The sequence below is a fragment of the Littorina saxatilis genome, linkage group LG17, assembly GCF_037325665.1.
Source record: "Littorina saxatilis isolate snail1 linkage group LG17, US_GU_Lsax_2.0, whole genome shotgun sequence".
NCBI lineage: Eukaryota > Metazoa > Mollusca > Gastropoda > Littorinimorpha > Littorinidae > Littorina > Littorina saxatilis.
The window spans coordinates 28,288,864-28,314,011 of NC_090261.1; the positions used below are offsets into that span (position 1 = coordinate 28,288,864).

The 25,148-nt window shown below is 41.5% G+C and overlaps 2 protein-coding genes across 3 annotated transcripts in view; one reads left to right on the plus strand and one right to left on the minus strand.

The window, feature by feature from the left end:
• Positions 1–17,194, plus strand: part of LOC138953579 (leucine-rich repeat-containing protein 74A-like) — a 59,020-nt gene extending 41,826 nt beyond the window's left edge. For both annotated transcript variants that reach the window (XM_070325420.1, XM_070325421.1), the window contains 6 exons: positions 5,988–6,182; positions 8,433–8,528; positions 9,025–9,294; positions 10,316–10,401; positions 11,883–12,056; positions 15,754–17,194. In XM_070325420.1, the coding sequence (XP_070181521.1) occupies positions 5,988–6,182; positions 8,433–8,528; positions 9,025–9,294; positions 10,316–10,401; positions 11,883–12,056; positions 15,754–16,039 (1,107 nt within the window). In that variant the 3' untranslated portion in view covers positions 16,040–17,194. The remainder of the gene's footprint in view (positions 1–5,987; positions 6,183–8,432; positions 8,529–9,024; positions 9,295–10,315; positions 10,402–11,882; positions 12,057–15,753) is intronic.
• A 2,449-nt stretch (positions 17,195–19,643) lies between these two features.
• On the minus strand, positions 19,644–24,563 carry LOC138953790 (uncharacterized). The gene is made up of 3 exons (XM_070325696.1): positions 24,118–24,563; positions 22,141–22,450; positions 19,644–21,176 (listed from the first exon to the last, which is right to left on the minus strand). The coding sequence occupies exons 1-3, from the start codon at positions 24,312–24,314 to the stop codon at positions 20,931–20,933; spliced, it is 753 nt and encodes a 250-aa protein (XP_070181797.1). The 5' UTR covers positions 24,315–24,563; the 3' UTR covers positions 19,644–20,930.
• Positions 24,564–25,148: the final 585 nt, after the last annotated feature.

Genomic DNA, 25,148 nt, shown 5'->3' on the forward strand with positions numbered 1-25,148 from the left:
TGCAGTGTGAAAAAGTTCATTTATTTGCATTGAAGAAGTTCTTAGGAGTCCGAATGCGAACACCTAATGACCTAGTATATGTCAAGACAAACAGATATCCAATATATTTGAATTCTATTTTAAGATGCGTAAGGCCAAAAAAAAAAAATTGTCTGTTTCTGGTCACCCGACCGACCCTAAATTTCGGCGCCGACCCTTAACTTTTTTTTTCCAAACTCAAAAAATTTTTTTTTTTTTTTTTTTGTGGTAAAGGACAGGGTGAGAAAATGAACAACAAAAACGTGTGAAAACGAAAGTCCGCTGACGATTTGTAAATGTGTTGAGTGTCTTGTCTCTATGTATAGTGAATCCAGTCTCTTTGCGCGATTTTTAAAGTTAGTTTTATTGGTCTACATTTGGGGTAAACAAAAAAAATTAAAAAAAAATCCCTACCTACCGACCTTATTTTTTGAGTCACTTGAGAAAAAGTGACTCTATGTAATCGGTCAGTGTTAGTCTGTCCGGCCGGCCGTCCGGCCGGCCGTCCGTCCGGCCGGCCGTCCGGCCGGCCGTCCGTAGACACCACCTTAACGTTGGACTTTTCTCGGAAACTATCAAAGCGATCGGGCTCATATTTTGTTTAGTCGTGACCTCCAATGACCTCTACACTTTAACGATGGTTTCGTTGACCTTTGACCTTTTTCAAGGTCACAGGTCAGTGTCAAAGGAAAAATTAGACATTTTATATCTTTGACAAAGTTCATCGGATGTGATTGAAACTTTGTAGGATTATTCTTTACATCAAAGTATTTACATCTGTAGCCTTTTACGAACGTTATCAGAAAAACAAGGGAGATAACTAGCCTTTTCTGTTTGGCAACACACAACTTAACGTTGGGCTTTTCTCGGAAACTATAAAAGTGACCGGGCTCAAATTTTATGTGAACGTGACTCCCAGTGATCTCTACACTTTGACGTCTGCTTTGGTGACCTTTGACCTTTTTCAAGGTCACAGGTATGTCTTGAATTCTTCAGGTATGCATTGTGTTGTGAATAGCAATTTCTTCCTGTCCATCTGATGCCTCATATAATATTCAGAACTGCGAAAGTGACTCGATCGAGCGTTTGCTCTTCTTGTATATCTTTGACAAAGTTCATCGGATGTGATTGAAACTTTGTAGGATTATTCTTTACATCAAAGTATTTACATCTGTAGCCTTTTACGAACGTTATCAGAAAAACAAGGGAGATAACTAGCCTTTTCTGTTCGGCAACACACAACTTAACGTTGGGCTTTTCTCGGAAACTATAAAAGTGACCGGGCTCAAATTTTATGTGAACGTGACTCATTGTGTTGTGAATAGCAATTTCTTCCTGTCCATCTGATGCCTCATATAATATTCAGAACTGCGAAAGTGACTCGATCGAGCGTTTGCTCTTCTTGTTTTAGCCATGTTACCAGAAACAGACAATTTTTTTTTGGGCCTAAGCTATTGGTTGAAACTGTTAAACATGGAGGCGCACAGACTTCCTCGTCAATCATATGAAATTTTGTATAAAATGGATGAGAGTGGTAAAAAGAACTGGGCCTCAAGTGTTCGTTGTAAATTGGATGAGTATGGTTTTGGTTTTGTGTGGTTGAATCAGGGCGTTGTTAATGAAAAAGATTTTTTGTGTGTTTTTAGGGAAAGGTTGGTCGATTGCAGATGGCAAGAGTGGGATTATCATATACAAAATAGTGATAGATTTGCTGTTTATCGGACATTGTGTACTGTACATGACATTAAACCCTATCTTTTGTTGAATGTGGATAGACATCTAAAGTTTATTATGACTAGGTTTCGATTAGGTATTTCAGAAATTGCTGTGCACTCTAACCGATATAAAAAACATAATGCCGATCAGTTGATGTGTCCCCTTTGTAAAGAAAAGCAAAAAGATGAAGTCCATTTTGTTTTTTGTTGTCCATACTTAAACAGATTAAGAGAAAAATGTATCCCATTTAAATATTATAAAACCCCAAGCACTTTTAGACTTAGCCTGCTCCTGGCCTAACCTCAAGAAACTGTTATCAGAAATGTATCCCTGTATGTAAAGCCTTGAAATTAAGAGATGTTGTAACCTCGTAGTTAAAGACCGTGTAATATATGTTTTATTCTGTAGTGTTGTGCGATTATTATGTTATAATGTTGTACCTTTTCTGCACCTGATGAGTTATATTATTTGCAACGTGAACCGTTTGTTCACACCCATTCATAAGGGGCTATGGCCTATTGAATAAATTATCTGCGTCTGCGTCTGCGTCTCTCTCTCTCTCTCTCTCTCTCTCTCTCTCTCTCTCTCTCTCTCTCTCTCTCTCTCTCTCTCTCTCTCTCTCTCTCTCTCTCTCTCTCTCTTTCGCTTTCTCAGTCTCCCTCTCCCTCTTTCTATCTCTCCTTCTCGCTCTATCTTTCTCTTTTTCTTCATCCTCTTCTCTCTCTCTCTCTCTCTCTCTCTCTCTCTCTCTCTCTCTTTCTCTCTGTCTCTCTCTTTCTCTCTGTCTCTGTCTGTCTGTCTCTCTCTCTCTCTCTTTCTCTCTCTCTTTCTCTCTCTCTCACTCTCTCAGTATATATTCATGACTCAATTAAACACATTACGCGTAGACGCATAGACCTAGAACCCAGCGCAGTAGAATGCATTTGGTTAGAACTCAAACCCAGTAAATCAATGGCCCCTCAATTCGTGTGTTTTCTTTACAGAAATCCTGCGGCAAATTTTGAGTGGTATGATCATTTTGTACAAATGTTAGACAATGTTTATAATAAGAGCAAACACAATGCTGACGTTATGCTACTTGGCGATTTTAACATAGACATGTTAAAGTCCCATCCCAGCTGGGAATCAACTACTCAGTTATTTGGGCTTAAACAGCTTGTAAAGTCACCCACAAGGGTAACTTCAACGACATCTACATTGCTCGATCATATTTATACGAATAATCCGGACACAGTCTTAGGTGCCTGTGTATCCGACCTTAGTGTAAGTGATCATAGTCCTGTAAGCTGTTCCAAATTGATGAAGTTACCCAAGGCAGAATCAAAAGGTCACACATATATTTCATACAGGTCGTTTAAACATTTTAATCAGGGTTTCTTCTTTAATGATTTGAATTGTACACCGTTTGCTTCTGTGCTTGATTATACCGATCCTAACGAGGCACTTGAAGCCTGGTATTCCCTCTTTATCGATGTGGTAAATCGACATGCACCTGTGAGGCGGAAACGAGTAAGACATCCTAAACTTCCTCCCTGGTTAACCATTGATATCATCGAAGCAATGGCGTATCGCGACCAGTTAAAGACAAACAAATTATTTGAAGATTATAAAAAAGCGCGTAACAGAGTAAAGAATCTTGTGAGAAACGCGAAGCGATCATATTTTGATAAACTTGTGGGTAACAGCAAAGATGTTTCAAAAGTCTGGCGCGCCCTGAACACGTTTTTAAAAGGCAACTCCTCAAAAAATAGTAGTATTCCTCAGAATATAAAGGCCAACGACTTTAACGATTATTTTTTGTCCGTTGCTGAATCACTGGTAGATTCTCACTCAAAATCTCCAGGTACAGAACCACATTCCTGTTGTGAACGCTTGCAGATGTTCTGTGATGAAAAATTAGGAAACACGGATGCGTTTGTTATTCCGATAATGGCCATCCATGAAGTTGGCCAGTACATAGCAAGGTTAGAAAATAAAAAATCTTCCGGACTTGATGAAATAAGTAATAAATTATTAAAATTGTCTACTCCTTATATAGTAGAGTCTCTGACTTATGTTTATAATTTATGTATTCAACACAATGTTTTTCCAAAAGAATTTAAAAAAGCGAAAGTCATACCTTTGCCAAAGAAAAAAGGTTCTCAAGACTTAAATGATTTTAGACCTATATCTTTGTTATCTGTATTATCTAAGCCTCTTGAAAGGCATGTTCAAAAACATCTGGTTACTTATTTGGAGGACCACAATCTCTTGCATCAACTTCAGTCTGGTTTTCGCTCTCAACATTCATGTAACACTGCCCTTGCCAGATTAACTGATTCATGGTACTCATCCATTAATAGGTTAGACATTTCTGGTGATGTTTTCTTGGACCTAAAAAAAGCTTTTGACCTCGTGGATCATGAGATCCTTCTACAAAAATTAAAATGTTATTTGAAAAGTTCTAGCACTGTCGCTTTTTTTAACTCTTATCTTAGAGAGAGGGTTCAATCTGTATACGTACACGATACGTACTCTTCTCAGGGCACTGTGAAATGTGGAGTGCCACAGGGGTCTGTTTTGGGACCTGTATTATTTTGCATGTATATAAATGATTTGCCCTTGTACCTACAGTCTGAATCTGTTGAGTGTCATATGTTAGCAGATGATACTACCTTACATGCAACAGGGAAAAGCCCTGCACAAATTCAAGACAAATTACAACAGAGCCTAAACGATGTTTCTGAGTGGTGTTCTGCAAATCGTATGCTTATTAATCCAGATAAAACAAAGTCTATGATAATCAGCACTCGCCAAAAACATCAACTTTCAGAAATGACTCTGAGTCTGTCCCTAAATGAGCACTCCATTGAGCAAGTAGCTGAGCACCGTTTACTGGGACTTACTGTTGATAATAATCTCAAATGGCAGACTCACATCAATGGAACCTGCAAAAAAATTGCTAAAAACCTGTTTCTTTTGTCAAAGTTACAAAGCATTATTAATCTAGACACAAGAAAACTATTTTACAATGCCCACATAAAACCCCATATTGATTATGCTTCCATAGTATGGGACGGGTGTAGTGAAGTTCACTTGAAGAAGCTGAACTCGCTCCAGCGTAGAGCTGCTAAACTAGTTCTGCCCAGTCCATCTCTTTCTACAAAGGAAAAGATGAAAAGTATTGGGATGTTAAGCTTAAAAAAGCAACTTTTGTATAATAAATGTTCATTTATGTATAAAGTCGTCTATAAGGACGCCCCAACATATCTTATACAACTCTTCAAATCATCTCCGTCATATTATTCAAACACTCGAAATAATCTTGCCTTGTCAAGGCCCCGCATCGATTTGTTTAAAACGAGTTTTTCTTATTCTGGTGCGTTCCTTTGGAATTCACTACCTGTAAATATCAAGTCATGTCTGTCATTATCTTCTTTTAAAAGACAGCTCCGAAAGCACCTCTCTAACGACTAAGTCGGTGTACAGTTTGTACGAATGTGTGTGAGGATGTGTGAAAGAGAAAGTGTATAGTATGCTTCCATTAACAAGCACACTTTTGAATTTTTTTTTTAATATTTTTACTTTGTTATACTTTTCCCTACATAATTTTGTTTTATTTGATTTTTTGTGTGTGATTTATTTTTTATTTTTTATTCTTCAATGTGTTCTTTGTTTCATGTGTGTATCATAGTAGGGACTAGCTGTAAGAAAGGACCATATGGACCTAATGCTATCATCCCTCGGTAATAAAGTTTTCGAGTTCGAGTTCGAGTTCGAGTTCTCTCTCTCTCTCTCTATCTGTTCCTTCTTCCTCATCTTTCTCTCTCTCTCTCTCTCGCTCTCTTTCTTTTGATCTCTCTCTTTCTCTCTCCCTCTTTCTCTCTCTCTTTCTCTCTCTCTCACTCACTCTCTCTCTCTCTCTATCTGTTCCTTCTTCCTCATCTTTCTCTCTCTCTCTCTCTCTCTCTCTCTCTCTCTCTCTCTCTCTTGCTCTCTCACTCTCGCTCTTCTCTCTCGCTCTTCTCTCTCTCTCTCTCTCTCTCAAACTATCTCTCTCTCATTCTCTCTCTTCTCTCTCACTCTCTCTCTCTCTTTCTTTCTCTCTCTTTTTTTTCCTCCTTCATCCTCCTCTCTCCTCCTCCTCCCCCCCCCTCTCTCTCTCTTTCTGTCGGCTTGCCTCCTCTCTTTCCTTTCCGTGAAATATACAATCACGCATAAAATCCTTTAATTCCAAATGTCTCAAGACCAGCTCTGCCTGTGTATGTCCGCAGAAAAACATAGGCTTGCTGAATCTGGACATCTCCTGGAATGGAGTGGGTACGGACGGGGCCAAACTTTTGGGGGAAGGTTTGGGCCACAACGAAAATCTGGCTGTTCTCGCCGTCAACGGATGTCGTCTCAACTTGGAGAGTCTGATCGCCTTACTTAGCAAAATGAAGGAGAACAGGTGCCTCAAGTCTCTTCAGGTCAGTTTTTGGCCCACCTGAGTAAATAATTGGGAGAGTCTTAATTCCTAATGAGCAGTTTTGAGCGGCCGTAGGTCAGTTTCTCCGTGAATCTTTGGTGTGTGTGTGTTGTGTTCAATATAGTCCATCATGCCCTTGTTGTTAACTCTTACAGACACACACATTTATAAAGTAAAAACTCAACCCTTCCCGTCCCTCTCGAAGATGACAAGGGAAACAACTCTTGACACACACGGAGCCAGCTAAGCCACGCATCCATATACGGGCGGTTTTAAAAAAAAGTAAGACTTTAGAGGCAGATGAATTTTTCAAAATGACTTTAATCAAAGCACCTTTCTTGTCAGCTAGAATGGTTAAGGAAACATAGAAGTATTCAATCACTGAATAGGCAGTCCTTGACTAAAACAATAAGGGTAGAAAAAATTAATTAAAATAAAATTAACGAGAAAAGATGTCACTGGTGTTACCGTCTTTTGATTTTTTTTTCATCAGGTATAATTAGGTGATATCACATTGTTTTGCAGGTTAATTGAAGAAACTGAAGATGATCTTCCAACTGATCAGGATTGAACATCTATTGCTGCTTAAAAATATCAGGTTTATGAGCATCAAAGTGCCTTTTGCTATTTTTGTTTGTTTTTGGGGTAATGTCAATCCAACAAGGGGCATGAAGAAGTGGGAACATTTTCACAATTTTTTTATGTGTATGCTTTGGACTTAAAGGCACAAAACCATGGCACGGTACTGACTTAAATGCCAGATGAATTATGAAAAAAACTAAAAAAATATCATGGTGACACCAGTGACAGAGCGGTAACACCTTAGTGACAATTATCAAACGAAAATTCAATGTATTATTCGCTGGAAATAAAACATTTGTCAGTATCAACATTCATAATGAACTTGAAACCCAAAAGGTTTGGATGAAGAAGTGAAATTATCATAGCTTTATAATTTTACAGGTAAAAGCATTGTAGGTAATAGTAAAACAAAGAAATTTGGTGACACCAGTGATATACTTTATCATGTTTTAATTTTATAATGTCAATTTCAATAACAAAAACGCTCATCATTCATGCACATATTAAACTGAACACCACATATTGTTCTGAGCAGGTTTTAAGGATAAATGTAAAAATCTTGTACAACAAAGGTAACAAAACTTGACATAGTAACACCAGTGACAGTTGGTAACACCAGTGACATATTGATATACATTTTTTTAATTTCATTTTGATAACTTGACACAAAAGAACTTAATATGTGCACTTGCATTGTTCACAAGCATGCCGCATGGAGATTTGAAATAACCTTGCCCTTCTCTTTTGTGTAAAATACACCGATAAAACCCGTCAAATGTCACTGGTGTTACCATTCCGTCACTGGGGTTACCCTTAGCATGGTAACCCCAGTGACGGTAACACCAGTGACAAACTGGATGTTAATAAATAATGAGTGCTCCCCCAAACAGGCTAGATCCAAAGTTCTGACATCACATGAAAGTGGTTCACACATACCACTAACTGATACTATCAGTTTATCTTCTGTGTCTGTTTTATAGCAACTGTACCCAGTAACACAAGTGACAGTATTTACAAACATGTCCTTACCTGCTACCTTTCCAAAGACTTGTAAATGGTCCACAGCTTACAGTTTCAGCTTTCTCTGCATACATGTGATGGAGAGAAAAGGGAAGAAACTCTCGGTGGTTTTGAGATGGAAGGTAAGGGGGGGAATCATTGTTTTCCACCAAAGTTGTGTGATGGTAACACCAGTGACATAAAACTGAGGGACATGACTTTTTTCATATTTAATTTATTTTTTCCCTAATTATGTAGGCAATAAGCGTTAAATGAATTTTGACATATAAAGTTCATATCTGAATAAAATTGAAAATCATTTTTTTGATAGTCTGGAATTTTTTCCCTGAAATTTATGGACAGTCAAAATTGTGCAAGCTCTACCGGGGACAAGTATTTTTAGCCACACCCTCAATATTGTATGTGCAAAAGTATAAAGCCAATGCAAATATTGGGAAAAAAAATCATATCCCAGTCCGTCTACAATGATTGGTCTTCACATTAAAACAGTTTACAAAGAGAAATACCCCTAACTTTAGTCGTAAGATTTGTTCAAAGTACCGGGACAAGAAAAGTCTTACGTTTTTGAAAACCGCCCATCATACATGGAATTCCAAGAACAGACGTCGAAAACATGGACATCCCAGCCCATCAACACTTGTATTTTCAGATCGTGGATAACCCCCTCACCAATGCTGACTTGTGTCTCTTCGTCAAGGCCATCGGTTCCATGCCAGACTGTTGTCTCGACTTCATCGATGCCAGCGTAAGTTGATTTGATTTGCGTGGAAATTTGTTTTGTGAGAATGTTGTACATATACTCATACCGTGAGGCCAGTTATTGGAATATCCTTACACACGTCACGAGTGTCCTTCGATTTACAGACATATATATTATCATCCGAGGAGTGCATGCCCTTTAAACATGTAACGAGTGTTATTTGATGAAGAGACAAAATGGGAGGGTCTATCATTATCCTTACACGCGTAGCGATTGTCTATAGATCTTGTTTTTTTTAATGTTTTTGTTGTTGTTATTTTGGGGGTTGTTGTTTTGTTGTTGTTGGTTTTGTTGGGGGGGGTGGAGGGGAAAGAGTGTAGAACTATCGCCCACGTTAATAAGGACCTTCCCTTTATTCGCAAAATTGCGATCTGTGCTCCGACTTCCAAATAGTATTCGTTTGTTTGATTTAGTTGGGCTTTCCCCCCGCATCTGTCCGAACCCCCTTTTCCCAGCAAACATTTTGTCTCTCCCTGCTCAGTCGGTCATGGTGTCTCAAGAGTGCCTTGACCTGGTCAAGCAAGTGGGCGTCATGCGTCCAGGCTTCCTGGTCACCTACCGTGGCCTGCTATCCATCCAAGACCAGTCCAAAAACATGCTGGATTCGCTTGACCTGACGGGAGGTGACCCCTTGGAGGCCCTCATCAAGTACAGCAAGTCCAAGAACTTACGTCTTGTCGATCTGTTCTCTCGCTTTGACCTGGACAAGAGTGGTACTATGACGAGACAGGAGCTGATTCGAGGCGTGGCGGTTAGTGTATGTGTGTGTGTGTGTGTGTGGGTGTGGGTGTGGGTGTGTGAGTGTGTGTAGGAAGTGTTTGTGTGTGTGTGTGTGTATGTTTGCGGGCGGAGGTGGGGGGTGTATGTGGGCGTTTGTTTGTTTGTGTGTGTGTGTGAGTGTGTGCGCGCGCGCGTGCGTTTATGTGTGTGTGTGTGTGATTCGAAGCATGGTAGTGTGTGTGTGTGTGTGTGTGTGTGTGTGTGTGTGTGTGTGTGTGTGTGTGTGTGTGTGTGTGTGTGTGTGTGTGTCAGTGTGTGTGTGTGATTTGAGGCGTGGTGGTTAGTATGTGTGTAGGGGGGTTGTTTGTGTGTGGGCGGGGGAGGTGGGGGGTTTGTACTTGTGTGTGTGTGTGTGGGCGGGGGAGCGGGGTGTTATGGGGCCGTTGTTTATGTGTTTGTGTGTGTGTGCGTGTGTGGGTGGGTGTCTGTCTGTATGTATGTGTGTGTGTACTTGTGTGTGTGTGTGTGGGTCTGTGCGTGTGCGTGTGTGCGTGCTTGCGCGGGTGTTTGTGGGCCTTTGTTAATGTGTGTGTGTGTGTGTGTATGTGTGTCTGTGTGTGTCTGTATCTGTGTCTGTGTGTGTCTGTGCGTGTGTCTGTGTGTGTTGCAGTTTTATAAGTCTCGTGTGTCTGTTGATAAGGTTTGCTCTGACGTAATTAATACCTGCGTCTGTGACATGATCAACTTGAGCAAAAGCGACCTATACCGCACAAACAAACAAAAAAACAGCAGTTAACCCAATGTTGTCAAAATTCAGAGGGCCCAACATCGGATTGATCACTCCTGACTCACCTGAACTATTAGGAGAGTCTTACAAATCTGCGCTCTTTGGTTAACCTCGTCTGAAAGTCAAGGACTTTGTCTGACAGAGGGCTTTGTCCGCGTAAAATCACTCAACTCTGCGAAGGGGAGTCAATCGAGCATCATTCTCTTCTTCTTGTTGAACACCTCGGGTTTCTTATTTGAATTTCTTTGTTGTCCTTATGTTGCAGACTGCAGGGATCCCCCTGAGCATCAAGCAGATGGACAAACTGGTTGCCAAGCTAGATAGAGATGGAGATGGGGAAATTGACTTTTCGTAAGCTGGGATTTCAATTTTATGCTGAAATATCAGACATTCAGCTATATCCTTTGTATGATACAGTCGAACCTGCTCTGGTGAACACCTGTCGATAACGAACACCTTCCCATTGCAACCACACCTTAACATTCCCGACGATTTTTTTCCCAAAATAGCTCACCTGTCAACAACGACCACCTGTGCAAAACGACCACTTTTGATCGGTCACTTAAGTGGTCGTTATGGACAGCCTTGCATCTACCCTTCTTCGCGCGTGAGAGATAATATACATCAGCAACAGATCTGTCCAGGGATAAGAGCACCCTTCCACTGGAGCATCGATCCCCAAATACCACAGCCCGGCAGCTTCCTGTGCAGAGTCGACATTATTTGCTGAAAAAAAATTCCCGGATGTTGACACAGTTGTGAGCTAAGAATTTGATTCAGACGAAAACCGCTCTGAACAGGAAGCAGCCAGGCTGTCGATATAGGGTATGTGTCCAAGTGGAAGGATGCTCTTTTAGTAAGAATTAAGATACTAGCCTTATATGGGTTTTTTGTATAGAACATTAGTTTTCACTCGAAGGAAGACAACATCAAAACCTTTAGGTGCCCAGCAAGGAATGAGGCCTGCATGATTATGCTGGGGTAATAAAGAGCACAGTTACACTCAGGGGTGAGTGTGATGGGGGTGGGGGGTGGACGAGTGAGGGTTGCTGCAAGTTAACATGCCAAAACGAAAGTTTAATAAGCAGTATGCAACAAAGATAGGTGTGGGAAGCTGGAAGCTCTACCGTCTCTTCCTATAGTGCAACCCCTTTTGCAGACCTCCACACATCTGAGGAAATCAGGTCTTAACAAGTCGCGTGAAGCGATATCAAAACATTTAGTCAAGCTGTCAGCATCAAAGTAACAGTTTAACACCAAAAAACAGTCATCGCCGAGACCATATTAAGATAGTCTCGACTAATCACACTAAAAAACCGAGACGGGTCACGCTCGTCTCCGCGTAGTGCGCGAATGCAGTATAGTACTTACTTAAACCTATTTTCTGTAATTCTGAGCACATTTTTTTTTATAGTAAACATCACCTATGTATATGGTTTTGAAATCAGGAGAAATTGGAAAATACGATGCAATCATTTTTGAATCCGTTAGTGAAAATTCGATTTTAATGACAACTTTAATGAGCAAACTTATTAACTAATCTTTACGCTGCTGGGCTGAAATTCAGTCCCATAGTCCAGACTTCGTCGAATATTGCATGACCAAAATTTCAATCAATTTGAAACACAAAGCCGGATAGGACGTCATCAAAGATATTTATCGACAAAATAAAAATGTACAGAGGTTCTGAACAGAAAGATTGAGGAAACAAGGTCTTAAAAGGGAAGGAGTCTTAAATTGAGGGGTCTTAAAAGGGGGGGGGGGTCCACTGTACCAGAGTGTGAAGCATGCGTGCAATGCAAGTATCGATATGTTTTGAACTTGTTCAACAGAGAGCTGCTGGACGGTTACAAGCGTTACATGCGAAACCTGCACAGAAAAGGCATCTGTGCGCGTACACGTCTCAAGATCGACAACGATGCCTTCCCTGGGCTAACAGGCGAAGCTGCTGAAGATCCAGCGCACCATGATGCTCACGTGGCCGAAACCCCTCCGAATGTGGCTACGTAAGGCTTTATATGTCAGGGGGTTGGGGTGGGGTTGATTCGATAGATTAGAAGGGGGCAGGGGCGGATCCAGGGGGGGTTTCCGGGGTTTCCGGAAACCCCCCACCCCCCCCAGCCTAAAAAAAATATTTAAAAAAGAGAAAAATAAAGAAAAATAAATCAATTTATAAAGAAAGAAAACTGATGGCTCAGATTGCACCAAATTGCTCCATTTTTCTTGATTTGTATCAAAAAGTTTCTGGGGGGCCATGCCCCCAGACCCCCCTAGGAGCCGGCCTTTGTCTTCTAAGTGACGGTTTTGGAAAGTAGTTGGGTAATTTGCTGGCTCAGGTTGCACCAGATCGGTCAATTGTCCTTGTTTTGATCCAAATTAGATTTACTTTATTGAAGGTATATTAAGGTGTTACGAGTGTGTTCAAGTTGCGGTTCTTGCTAATGTTTATACTCACTGAGTTACTTGCCTTGATTGCGACGGCGTATACGCACGGTCCAGTGTGCGTTGGCCAGGGGGTGCCCAATATGCACTGTTAGAACTAAGATGCTTCTTGATTTCAGCAAATAGTTTCATCAGAGACCATAGAATATACTCTATATTCTCTGGTTTCATTACATGTCAACTAGTTTGTTTTTAAATGATTTTTTAGAGATCGCCAAATGGTATTGTGTGAATAATATCATTCGGTCGATTGTACGCACGGCGCCGTGCTTCTAGTATCTCTCAGTCCATTCCTTCTTTCCGGTGTGGAAACAGACGTGTTTCTGGCGAAAGAATCGGCGTTTTCAACTCGCCATATCTTTATATTCATTTGGACTAGAACAACGAAAGTATGACTTTCTTGTAAAAAATATCCCGAGCCTTGCGACTCTGGTAGTCATTTTGTTACGCGAAGCGGCCTTTGGCAGGTACGACAATTTTAGTCATCCAAGTAAACGCACGTGGACGAGTTTTTCAATGGCGTTTTGAAGTCTGTGAATGTTGTGATTACAAATCATTTCGGGGCACCCCTCAGTCTATACGTACAGACAAACAAATTGCATGGAACGAAAGTTGAGAGGCTGGACTGTAAGTTGTTGTTTTGACTTCTACAAATCTCGCAGGTCTTTTATGCAAAACAGACTCAAAATTGCATTTTTCACGCAAGTGTAGATGACGAGACTATCGAAGGAATAGAATACACTTACCCAAAGATATAATAGACAGATACTGTCTATGACTTACCCTAGCCCATATGTTAGAATAAAGAACATGCTTTGCTCTTTTGAATGATGTATGATTTGGCACTGTACACAGGATTTTAGACCTGCCCCCGAAGTGATTTTTTCCATAAACCCGTCAAAAAGGTCACTCTGTTTTGGCCGTAAAAAGCGCCCAAATGCAGTAAATTTATAACCTGTGTCGTGTGTTCGAAGGAGTACATCTCAGCGATGCCATTGCCTTGCAACCTCAAAGAAATATATTTTAATAATCCGCTAAATGAACGATGTTTTAGTGTGAAATAAAAGCCGGAGATTTGCTTCGTTTCTTTGCTGCGACACAAAACCAAAACCAACTATAGATCTGCGGTGACATTATGACGGTTCGTTTTCGACATTGCAGTGAAGTTGCGCGGATCTTCGACGATTCCTGTTCGGTTTAATGTGGATGGAGCTTTGATTGAATGTAACTGCTTTGAAAAGTTACAACATGAGTTCTTGGGATCGATGTTTTTCGGTAAACTTCTTCGTATCCTTGACTTTACTTTTGACTTGAATAGATCCAGATCGGCTGGGGCTGTTGATTGCCTACACAGATCTATATGAAGTTGACTCAACACGGCAAACCGCCGAATCCGTGCCCTCTCGTCGGTCCTACCCCCAAATCCCTTACCAGCCTCAGACCCCATCTCACCGTGGCCGATCTAACCTCACTGGCGCACAATGTGTGATTATCCCTTTCTCATGTGTGTGTGTGTGTGTGTGTCTGCGTGAGTGTGTCTTGTGTGTGTATGTGTCTGTGTGTGTGTGCGTGTGTGTGTGTGTGTGTGTGTGTGTGTGTGTGTGTGTGTGTGTGTGTGTGTTGTTTGTTGTTTGTTGTGTGAGTGCGTTGCCGGGTCAGGTCGTCATTAATGAAGATTCCGCCAGCTGGCCCTGACACAGCCTCTGCCGCCGAACGGGGACGTGAAGGGGAGAATGCAAGGCTCGTTGCGGTCTTCTTCTTTAACAGCCTGCGTGCTGCCATCAGCGATCTCTTATGACGATAAGACGTAAACTTGACCAGGATCGCTCGCTCTTGCTGGTCGGTCCTACCGACCCGATGGGACCGGTCGATCATCACGGATGCCCTTTGATCAGTCTCGGTCTCGGACACTTCACGACCTCGATTAACACTCTTGAATTCAAAATTCACCCCCCTTGCAAACTAACTGATCCATGTGTGTGTGTGTGTGTGTGTGTGTGTGTGTGGGTGGGTGTGCGTGTGTGTGTGTGTCTTGTGTGTGTCTCCGTGTGTGTGTTGTGTGTGTGTCTGCGTGAGTGTGTCTTGTGTGTGTATGTGTCTGTGTGTATATAACTATTATATTTATTATTATTATTATGGAAAGCTTATATAGCGCGAACCACAACTGTGCTCTCCGCGCTTTCATATTATATCAGAAATGCATGTCCTAACTCTGTTTACTAAGTCACTCCATTTCACACACACACAGCACTCAAACTAGGCACAAAGACTTAAACAAGTTATTGCCCTTTGCCCTCGTACCCATATTTAAGTAATTCACACAAAATACATGTATGGTAATTCACACACAATCAACAATCACTTAAATTCACTGAAATATAATAATAAGTTGAGTAGTTACGTGGAGGAATATCTGTCCCTCGATGACGTCGTTTCAATGTTTATATTTGTGGATTCTTATCTCACTCGTCTTTGTGCCTAGTTTGAGTGCTGTGTGTGTGTGAAATGGAGTGACTTAGTAAACAGAGTTAGGACATGCATTTCTGATAGAATAGTTATTTACACACAGACACTTCCAGAAAAAATCTTCGTAACGTGCGTGCGTGCGTGCATGCGTCTGTGTGTGTGTCTGTATCTGCCTCTGTGTGTGTGTGTGTGTGTCCGTGTGCGTGTGTTTGTGTGTCTGTGTCTGTGTGTGTGCGTGTGTCTGCGTGCGTGTGTGTGGTGTGCGATTCAGAGAAATTTACTGAACAGATCTTCATGAAACTTTGCACACAAATGTTTGGATTCAAACCTATGGAGTGCATATGCTTACACACGTCGCGAGATTTATTCTTTAATTCTTTGATTCGAAGACATAAAGAAAATTATCCGTGGAATGCATATCCTTAAACTAGTCAAAAGGGTCTTTCAGTGGACAGACATAAATATGATTGTCGGAGGCGTGCATATCCTTACACTTCACACGATCGTCCTTTGATTGACAGACATTTACAGAATTACCCGACGAGTGCACATATTTTACACACGCCACAAGAAATTGTCCTTAGACTGCAACACAGGAGCTTGTATCAAAACGCCGGTCGATTATTATTTACTCCTTCATCCTTACTGTATCCTAACTACTACTATATTCACTAAGGATACAGTAAGGATGAAGGACTTAATAATAATCGACCGGCGCTTTGATACAAGCTCCTGTGGACTGCAAGACATAATATAAGCATATCCTAACTCTTCTCTGCCTTTCAATACTGTCAGACGTGGAGGAGGTTCTGCTGGATCCAGAACTTCCAGCCTGTCACCCAGTCGTCAGCAGAGCCAGCAACACGATGACCAGTTAATCTACAACCCCCCTGCGGCGGACGTCAGCGCTGGACAGACCGGTGATACCGGTGATACTCCTGTCATCACTGAAGGCGTGGCGTCTGATGACGCCGACAGAGGGGTCGCGAAGGACGTCAACGAGGGTGGAGCGAATGACGTCAAAGACGGAGACCCGATTGAGGGTGACGCGAGTGACGTCAAAGAAGACGACCCGAATTAACCGCCATGGCCTCTTTGCACTGATTTTGATGTGGTTTTATGCTTTTACACTTCTAAAGACTATATCCCCGCATTTCGGAACACCCTTTTTAAACCCAATTTGATCTCGCTTGGGACTTTTTGTCTCTTAGCCTTTTTGGAGGGACCTGACTTATAATTATTGGTATTTTGATTTTGATATTCATGTACATTTTTGTATTCCCTTATCAATTACCGTTCCTTGTTGGTTCTTTCTCGCTCGTCATATTCTTTGGTCTCGCTATCGCCCCAGGTGATTAGGATTAGAGGGAAGAAGGGAGGATGATTATAGATAATAAACAATGACTGCATCAGGTATTGGTACCTGTAACCAACGGTTTGGTAAATATACATACATAGTCTGCACGAGAGGAGCCAACATGCTACATTGACCAAACACTACCACAGATCATAGCATGAACCTGTTTCAATGTGTTCTGAGAATTATAGCAGCTCTTCCTGTCAAAATTCGTTACATCAGCCTTTATTTCTACAGCAATAACCATTTTAAATGATGATAACAAATGTTAATCTTCCAATTCTACACTTGAGATGTTCAGACTCTGTGTTTGTGTGTGTGTGTGTATGTGTGTGTGTGTGTGGGGGTGTGTGTGTGTGTGTTTCTAGTTATGCAACTGTTTGCATTCGCTGTGATAAGAGCGTCAGTTACTGTGATATGCTTATTACTTAAATGCTTATACAAAAAGTTGATCTTAGTAGTGTATTTACGTTCGATTAAGTTTTTTGGTCGTGTTTTTGTGTTCTTAGAAATGCGATGTGGAGCCAAAAGAAAAAAAATTCCATGTTTATCTTATCTTATCTTATCTTATCTTATCTTTCCCTAAGGTGTATAACAATTTTCGGAAACGAGTTTCAAATGAGTAGAATGTTCATACTGCTGTATATTTTTTTCTAACAAATTCAAACACTTGGCGTTTGGCATAACTATGCTCTGTAACTCCCTTAACCCTTGTCAAGATAGATTCTTTTCTTCAACTTGAGCGGTTGTGATTTTTCCACAAGTGTAAATGTTTAGATGTGAGATTCCTTATACAATTTGTATACACTTTGACACGCATATATTTTGCCTATCTGTACTTTTTATACCAACAAAATAAAGATAACAAAAAAGGTTTGAGTAACGGTGTTTTTTTATGTTTTTTATTTTTTATTTAACCGATGGCTTTTCACACAACGCTTCACATGCTCGCTGCTAATTGGTCGATGGTTGAGGATGTACAGATACACACTCGTCAAGGGTGTCTTTGCAAAAACATTGTTCTTTTGAAGTTTGTCAAATGCTTTGAGCTTTTATCTTGGCAAGGCAATATAACATTGTTTGTTGTACATATACCAATCGTTATTGATGTATTCCAGGGGAACGCTCTGTTGGCTTTTTTTTTGATGGTCAATTCCGTTTTTAAGGGAATGGGGGTAGGTGGGTAAGGAGTAGGTTGGTCAGTTCAGTCAAGGTTCAAAGACGCAGTCGTTTGTGTCCATTGGATAAACAGTAAACGTCGCATTCCACCATTTAATTCAAATGCATTTATGTGATAGCCTTGTACACTAATACATTAATCGGCAAATACCACATCAAGTAGGGCATTTCCTTTTAATCAAACAACAGGCGCATGTACACATACACATAGAAACGCACACAGTTTGGTTTTAGGCAAATATATTTTATTAAGCCATGCGTCATGCCAATATTAAATCAGCAGCTTTCATAACAACACACTGTCGGATTGAAATAAAAGAAGCGGTATGAAGGTACGTTTTATGCATCACACACACACACACACACACACTCCTTTCAACTAACAATTTTTACAAATCACGTTTTTGCGCCCGATATTTTCTTGTCATCTCCAAAGTCAAGGGACAAAAACGAAATCCCTTGACTTTTGGGGTAGCGCGACTCTGTTAATTTTAAGATTTTTTTTTTTTCATTACTAGGATGTCCCATCGTTGGGAAATTCCGGTCGCTTCCTCCCAGTGGAAAGCTAGCAGTGACAGAGTCGCATTACCCCAAAAGCAAGGGATCTGTTAGTCCCGTTTCGCCGTTATCCCAATTCGCCCCCATCCCATTTTGGCGACATTTCTCAGGCCAAGTGTCATGTTACCACCATGTCATGTACCATTAGCTCCGCATTCCATTTTGGCGCAATCCCGTTTCGCCGTTATCCCATTTTGCCCCCATCCCATTTTCGCGACATTTCACAGGCCAAGTGTCATTTTACCACCGTGTCATACCACTAGCGCCACATTCCATTTTGTCGCCATGCCGTTTTGCCGTCATCCCATTTCGCCGCCATCCTTATTTCGCGACATTTTGGATTGTTGCAAAATTGGGATTTGGCGAAAACGGAATGTCTTCCTAGTTGAATAACGCAGTATAGTAGTATAGTGAGGCTTGGCAAGAAGAATAAATAAAAAATGGGATGGCGGCCAAATGGGATGGTGTCAAAATGGGATGTCGCGCAATTGTTATGACACGGTAGTAAAATGACGCTTGGCTTGTGAAATGTCGCGACAATGGGATGGGGGCGAAATGGAATGCGGTGAAACGGCATGGCGGCCAAATGGGATATGGTGTCAAAATGGGATGTCGCGCTATTGTTATGACATGTTAGAAAAATGACGTTTGGCTTGTGAAATCTTGCGAAAATGGAATGGGGCAAAAAATGGGACGGCGGCAAAATGGGATTGCACCAAAATGGGATGTGGAACTAAAACCACCCCCACCACTCAGCGTAGAGGCTCTAAACAAGAAAAATAATAATAATAAAAGGCATGCATTACTTTGTGGAATGCGATATTTTTACATTTTTTACAAATCGCGGTTTTAGGTTCGACGTGATTTGTAAAATATGTTTACATTTTTACAAATCACGGGTTAACACCCCGGTCAGTTGTACCTGGTGTAGTATAACCCGAACTCCGTTGCAAAAATGCATATAAATTTAATTCAACTTGTCAGCGAAAGTGTTGTTAGTATGGTCAAATTTTAACCGAATTTCTGCAGACTTCTGAACGATTTTGGTTGGTGCGAACTCACTAGAAAGTTCCCACAGTGTGAACACTTTAAGTTTCTCCCAGCATTTCGGCCATAAGACATAACTTAGCAGACTAGATATGGCCTGTACTCAACCAAATTGTCTACAAATCGGCGAGACAGTTGAACAGTTCTTAAGGCGATGCGTGGCACTAAAATCAAACTTGGAGAATACACGAAATAACCTAGTTTTCTGGGTAGTTATTGAAGTGACTTATAAAAATGAATGAACAAATTGTGAACATGAATGGCCACAGATAGCCGTTGCTATGGAAACAGCCGCCATACTGGATTTCTAGGAAACGGTTTTACAGCGACATCCTTCATAAAAAATGCATGGTATTTGGCACAAAGATACACAAGCCTTTTATCTACAATCATATATAGAGCGAATTTTTGACAAAAGACTATAGTTGAATTTATAATAATTTTTGTAATAAGGATTAATGAATATAAATTCAACTGTAGTCTTTTGTTCTTTCTTTCTTTCTTTCTTTATTTGGTGTTTAACGTCGTTTTCAACCATTCAAGGTTATATCGCGACGGGGAAAGGGGGGAGATGGGATAGGGGAAAGGGGGGAGATGGGATAGAGCCACTTGTTAATTGTTTCACAAAAGCACTAATCAAAAAATTGCTCCAGGGGCTTGCAACGTAGTACAATATATGACCTTACTGGGAGAATGCAAGTTTCCAGTACAAAGGACTAACATTTCTTACATACTGCTTGACTAAAATCTTTACAAACATTGACTATGTTCTATACAAGAAACACTTAACAAGGGTAAAAGGAGAAACAGAACCGTTAGTCGCCTCTTACGACATGCTGGGTAGCATCGGGTAAATTCTTTCTCGTCCCAACCAATATGGGACTCCCCCTAACCCGCGGGGGGTTGTAGTCTTTTGTCAAAATATCGTTCTATATGATTGTAGATAAACATCTTGTGTATCTGTGTGCCAAATATTAAGCATTTCAGATGTAAAATGTTGCTGTAAAACCGTTTCCTAGAAATCCAATATGGCGCTGTTTATGCCAGTTTCCATAGCGACGGCAATCTATGTCCTTTAGTTTTCTCAAATTTTTCATTTATAAGTCACTTCAATAACTACCCAGAAAACTCAGTTACTCCATATATTTTCCAAGTTATATTTTGGTAATTTTAGTGCCGCTCATTGACCGGTTGAAAATCGGGCTCAATGTTCACATGGTATACGTCTCGCCATGTTTGCCTCGCTGGGCGACTTCTGGCTGAAAAGAAATTGGTTGGATTTGCTGAGGTTTTACCGTCTCATCTGCCCCTAGTGGCTTTGCCAAGAGGACGTACATTTTATTGGTTAGAAATCGGCCACGTTAAACGCATTTCAAGGTATCATGAGTCAGATCTTCCTTTTTTGAGCGATCTTTACCAAATTATGTACACATGCAGTGGTATCAATAACTTCGGTGTGTATCATAAGAACTTTGCTATCAGTGATTGTCTGGCTACATTGTAGCCTAACATAGCAAATGTTTTGCACAAAATAAATCAGTTATGGCATAAGGTAGGCATTTTTCCGTGGCACACACTAGCAAAGTCACGGTCCGAAGCATACTGAGCAAATTTCAACTCAACGTGACAATTAGCAAAGCATACACTGGTAAACAAAAATGTGAAGATGCTTTCGGACATAATTTTGAATTCTTTTCATTTCGATATTTGTTCCCCTTTAAAATCGTCTATACTTTACCCAAAAGAATACAAGTTTCAGAAAGACTAATTCATTCTGGTGTATTTACTTGTAAAGTGAAAATGACACTTCCCGTTTGGTACCTCTGATCCCTCAAGATATTAAATGTTGTCGACCGCTTTTGATCAAAACGTTCCTCCCAATTTCTACGAACATGTCCTTCCCAATCTTGACGGCGTTCGGGGAAGTGAGGGAGGGGTGGGGCTTGGGGCAGGTCACGTGAACAGCCCTCACTTCCTGCCATGAGAAGGGCATTGTGGGACGCTTGTCGCTGATCCCGTTTCGTCGGTAGTCCGGCTTCTCCCACGCCGGGTGACATGTTCCGGCACAGCAGATCACCTGGTGAATACAGTTATGTGTGGACAGATGACGGAGATGCTGGCCCACTGGGAACTGCTCTTACAAAACACTACAGGATTTTATGTAAAGTCAAACTTTGGCATATCACATCATTTTCTTCATCAATAGGATAATTTTGTAAACTTACATGAGTAAACAGTGAGTCATAGTAATTCGCAGTGTCCGTCCATATGGGTGGCCGGCAGGCCGTGAGCAAATAACTTAAAAGTGAGGTTATCTCAGATGTATTTAAAGCGAGAGCTTTGACACTTTGCACACTTCTAACCCGTGTCTGGTTTACCCGTGTCACTTTTTGGGGTCACAGCGGGTTCGTGTTCGGCTCAAAGAAAGTTAAATTTGATGTTTTGTCAGATATGTTTAAAGCTTAAGCTGTACAACTGTGCACCCTTCTTTATAGACATCATGTCCCCAATCATCATCATCATCATCATCATCATCATCATCATCACCATCGTCATAATCATTATCACCGTCCGCGGGTTAGGGGGAGTCCCATATTGGTTGGGACGATAAAGAATTTACTCGATGCTCCCCAGCATGTCGTAAGAGGCGACTAACGGATTTTGTTTCTCCTTTTACCCTTGTTAAGTGTTTCTTGTATAGAATATAGTCAATTTTTGTAAAGATTTTAGTCAAGCAGTATGTAAGAAATGTTAAGTCCTTTGTACTGGAAACTTGAATTCTCCCAGTAAGGTAATATATTGTACTACGTTTCAAGCCCCTGGAGCAAATTTTTGATTTGTGCTTTTGTGAACAAGAAACAATTAACAAGTGGCTCTATCCCATCTCCCCCCTTCCCCCGTCGCGATATAACCTTCGTGGTTGAAAACGACGTTAAACACCAAATAAAGAAAGAAAGATCACCACCAACACAAAAACCAACACCACAATCAACAACACCATCACCAACACCAACACCACACTCTTGCAACCACTAGCAGACCTGCAATTTGCGATCCAGTTGAAGTTGGTGCGGGTACAGCTCGTAGGTCTTGTACGACATCCTCAAGGAATTGAACCCCCAATCATTATCCCTGAAGTCCGTGTGCGTTTCGATGTAGTGCCTTAACCACTGGGCCCTGGGGCGAGCGAGGATGACGCCTAAGTTGAACGATTCCGGCCACCCCTTGTCCTCCTGTACCCACTCCATACCGGCCACTGTCGGGTAGGCCAGCAGAGAGTCGGGTAGACGGGTGGCCCAGATCACGTCAAAGTCCTGGTAGGCACCTCCGTATTTGTAGACTGTAATGTACCTGTAGGGAGAATGAGGTACTAACGTCTTCAACTTAGAGAGCAATAGAGAGCATGGGACGCTAAGTCTTCAACTTGGAGAGAAATGGCGAGCATATGACACTAAGTCTTCAACTTGGAGAGCAATAGAGAGCATAATTATGACACTAAGATTCAACTTAGAAATGGAGAGCACAGGACACTAAGTCTTCAACTTAGAGAGCAATGGAGAGCATATGACACTAAGTCTTCAACTTAGATAGCCATAGAGAGTATATGACATTTACTCTTCAATTTTGAGAGAAATACAGAGCATGGGACACTAAATCTTCAACTTAGAGAGAGATGGAGAGCATGGGCACTTAGACATCGACTCAGAGAAAAATAGAGAGCATAAGACACTGAATCTTCAACTTAGAGAGAAATAGAGGGCATACTTCAAGTATTCAAGTTAGTGACAAAGGGAGAGCATAGGACACCTAGGTCTTCAACTTAGATAGAAATAGAGAGCATAGGACATTTAGTCTTCAACTTCGAGAGAAATAGAGAGAAAGAAACAGAGAGAAATAGATAGAAAGAGAGAGCGCGAGAGAGGGAGGGAGAGACAGAGACAGACAGACAGACAAACAGACAAACAAACAAACAGACAGACAGACAAGACAGACATACATACATACAGACAGACAAGACAGACAGATAGACAGACAGTCAGACAGATAGTTAGACAGACAAACAGGGAATTTGTGAGCAAAGTGGATGGGGTGCGACATAGAAATAAAAGGGATAGAGAGAGAAAGAAAAAAAGAAAGAAAGAAAGAACGATCTTTTTATCTTAAGAATAGAGATGTTAGTCTTACAACTGTCCCTACTAAAACTAAGACACAACATGGTGACAACTAAAAACAAACAATTGCAAACAGACACAAACCAGAGGTTAAAGATGTCTACTCTAATCATACAAAATTACAAAATACTGGAAAACCTATACGGACATATACCACACAAAAAAAAATTGAAAAACATGTCAATATAAAGCAAAGGCAGAATGACAGAGCAAATAGGCGTAAAAAATAAAGAAATAACACACACACACACACACACACACACACACACACACACACACACACACTGTCACATACACACACACACACACACACACACACACACACAGAAAACTAAACGCATTTGAGCTGATGTATTTTTTATCGACCCAGAATACCATTTCCCAGCAGAGAATAGAATATCCTACACAACAGTTGCTCTGCCGTGTTTGTTTTTTTGGCGGTTGGAACATGACACGAAATTGATAACACGTTTTAATTTCTCACGGATATAGATTGAAATACGTCCTAGCCACGCATATTCCACCCCTCGTTCTCTATGTGTGTCTCTCTCTCTTTCTGAATAGCTGTGTCTCTGTCTGTCTGTGTCTGTCCCACTGTCTGTCTGCCTGCCCGTCTGTCTGTCTGTTATTCTCTCTCTCTCTCTCTCTCTCTCTCTCTCTCTCTCTCTCTCTCTCTCTCTCTCTCTCTCTGTCTCTCTCTCTTTTTTCGCTCTTTCTCTCTCCCTCTCTCTTTCACTGGCTCTACCTATATATATATATATATATCTTTTTTTTCACCCTCTCTTTTTCTCTCTCTCACACACATACCCCCCCCCCCCCACACACACACACACACACATAACTCACCTCAAGACATCACTGACATGCTGCACAACGTCCACCTTGGTCTGGAACACAGAGCTCGGCCTGACCGCCTTCATCACAGTCACATTCCTCTCCTTCTTCACCTCCTCCCACCACCGTCCCCTAGGCTCCTCCCCCTCCAGGTGCAAAAACACCCTCTCAAACCCCGCCACGTACAGAGCACTTAGTATGTTCACCATTTGGTTGAAGCTGAACTCTTCGTTGTACACCCCGCGGTCTTGTGGCTTTTTGCTGCCTTTTAGTCGAATGAAGTGCGAGATGCGGGGGATGGGGTTCTCGAAGTCCTGCTTGGGCAGAGCAGGGGCCCGGCTCCCGTAGAAGAGCCAGCGAGCCAGCGAGCCAGCTCGGCGAAGGGCGTCTGGGCTTCGATGACGTCACGAGGGTTGATGATGACGTCATTGAAGATGACGCAGACTGCGTCGTCGGGGCGCGCGTTGTACGCTTCCACCGTCACGCAGTAGTTAGTGTTTTCATTTTTACTGGATGCAATTGTTTCGATTGTGTCGAGGTAGGAGTTCTTCGTTGCTTCGTCGAAACCACTTTTTGTGAAAGCTATACCTTGAGTTTTGTCGGCTGAGTTGGGTGCGAAGGCGAAAAGCGAGCTAGTCTGTCCTGTGAATTGATTCGGGAAACGAGCTAGAAGAACATTGCTACCGATAAGCACCCCGCCATCGGTGGATAAAGCGCCCATGACTGCTTGCAGCAAATCCTTCTATCCGCACGCTGGAGCCGGAGACAGCTGCCGTAATTCCAAACCCGATATTGACGCTTTTAGCTCCTGAAAGTAAAAAGGATTTCAAAAATATTGTTCAGTTTTATTGATTGGAGTTATATTTGCATTTCTTGTAAACCTGATTGAACAATTATTTACCGGCACGGTTGGCCTAGTTGTAAGGCGTCCGCCCCGTGATCGGGAGGTCGTGGGTTCGAACCCCGGCCGGGTCATACCTAAGACTTTAAAATTGGCAATCTAGTGGCTGCTCCGCCTGGCGTCTGGCATTATGGGGTTAGTG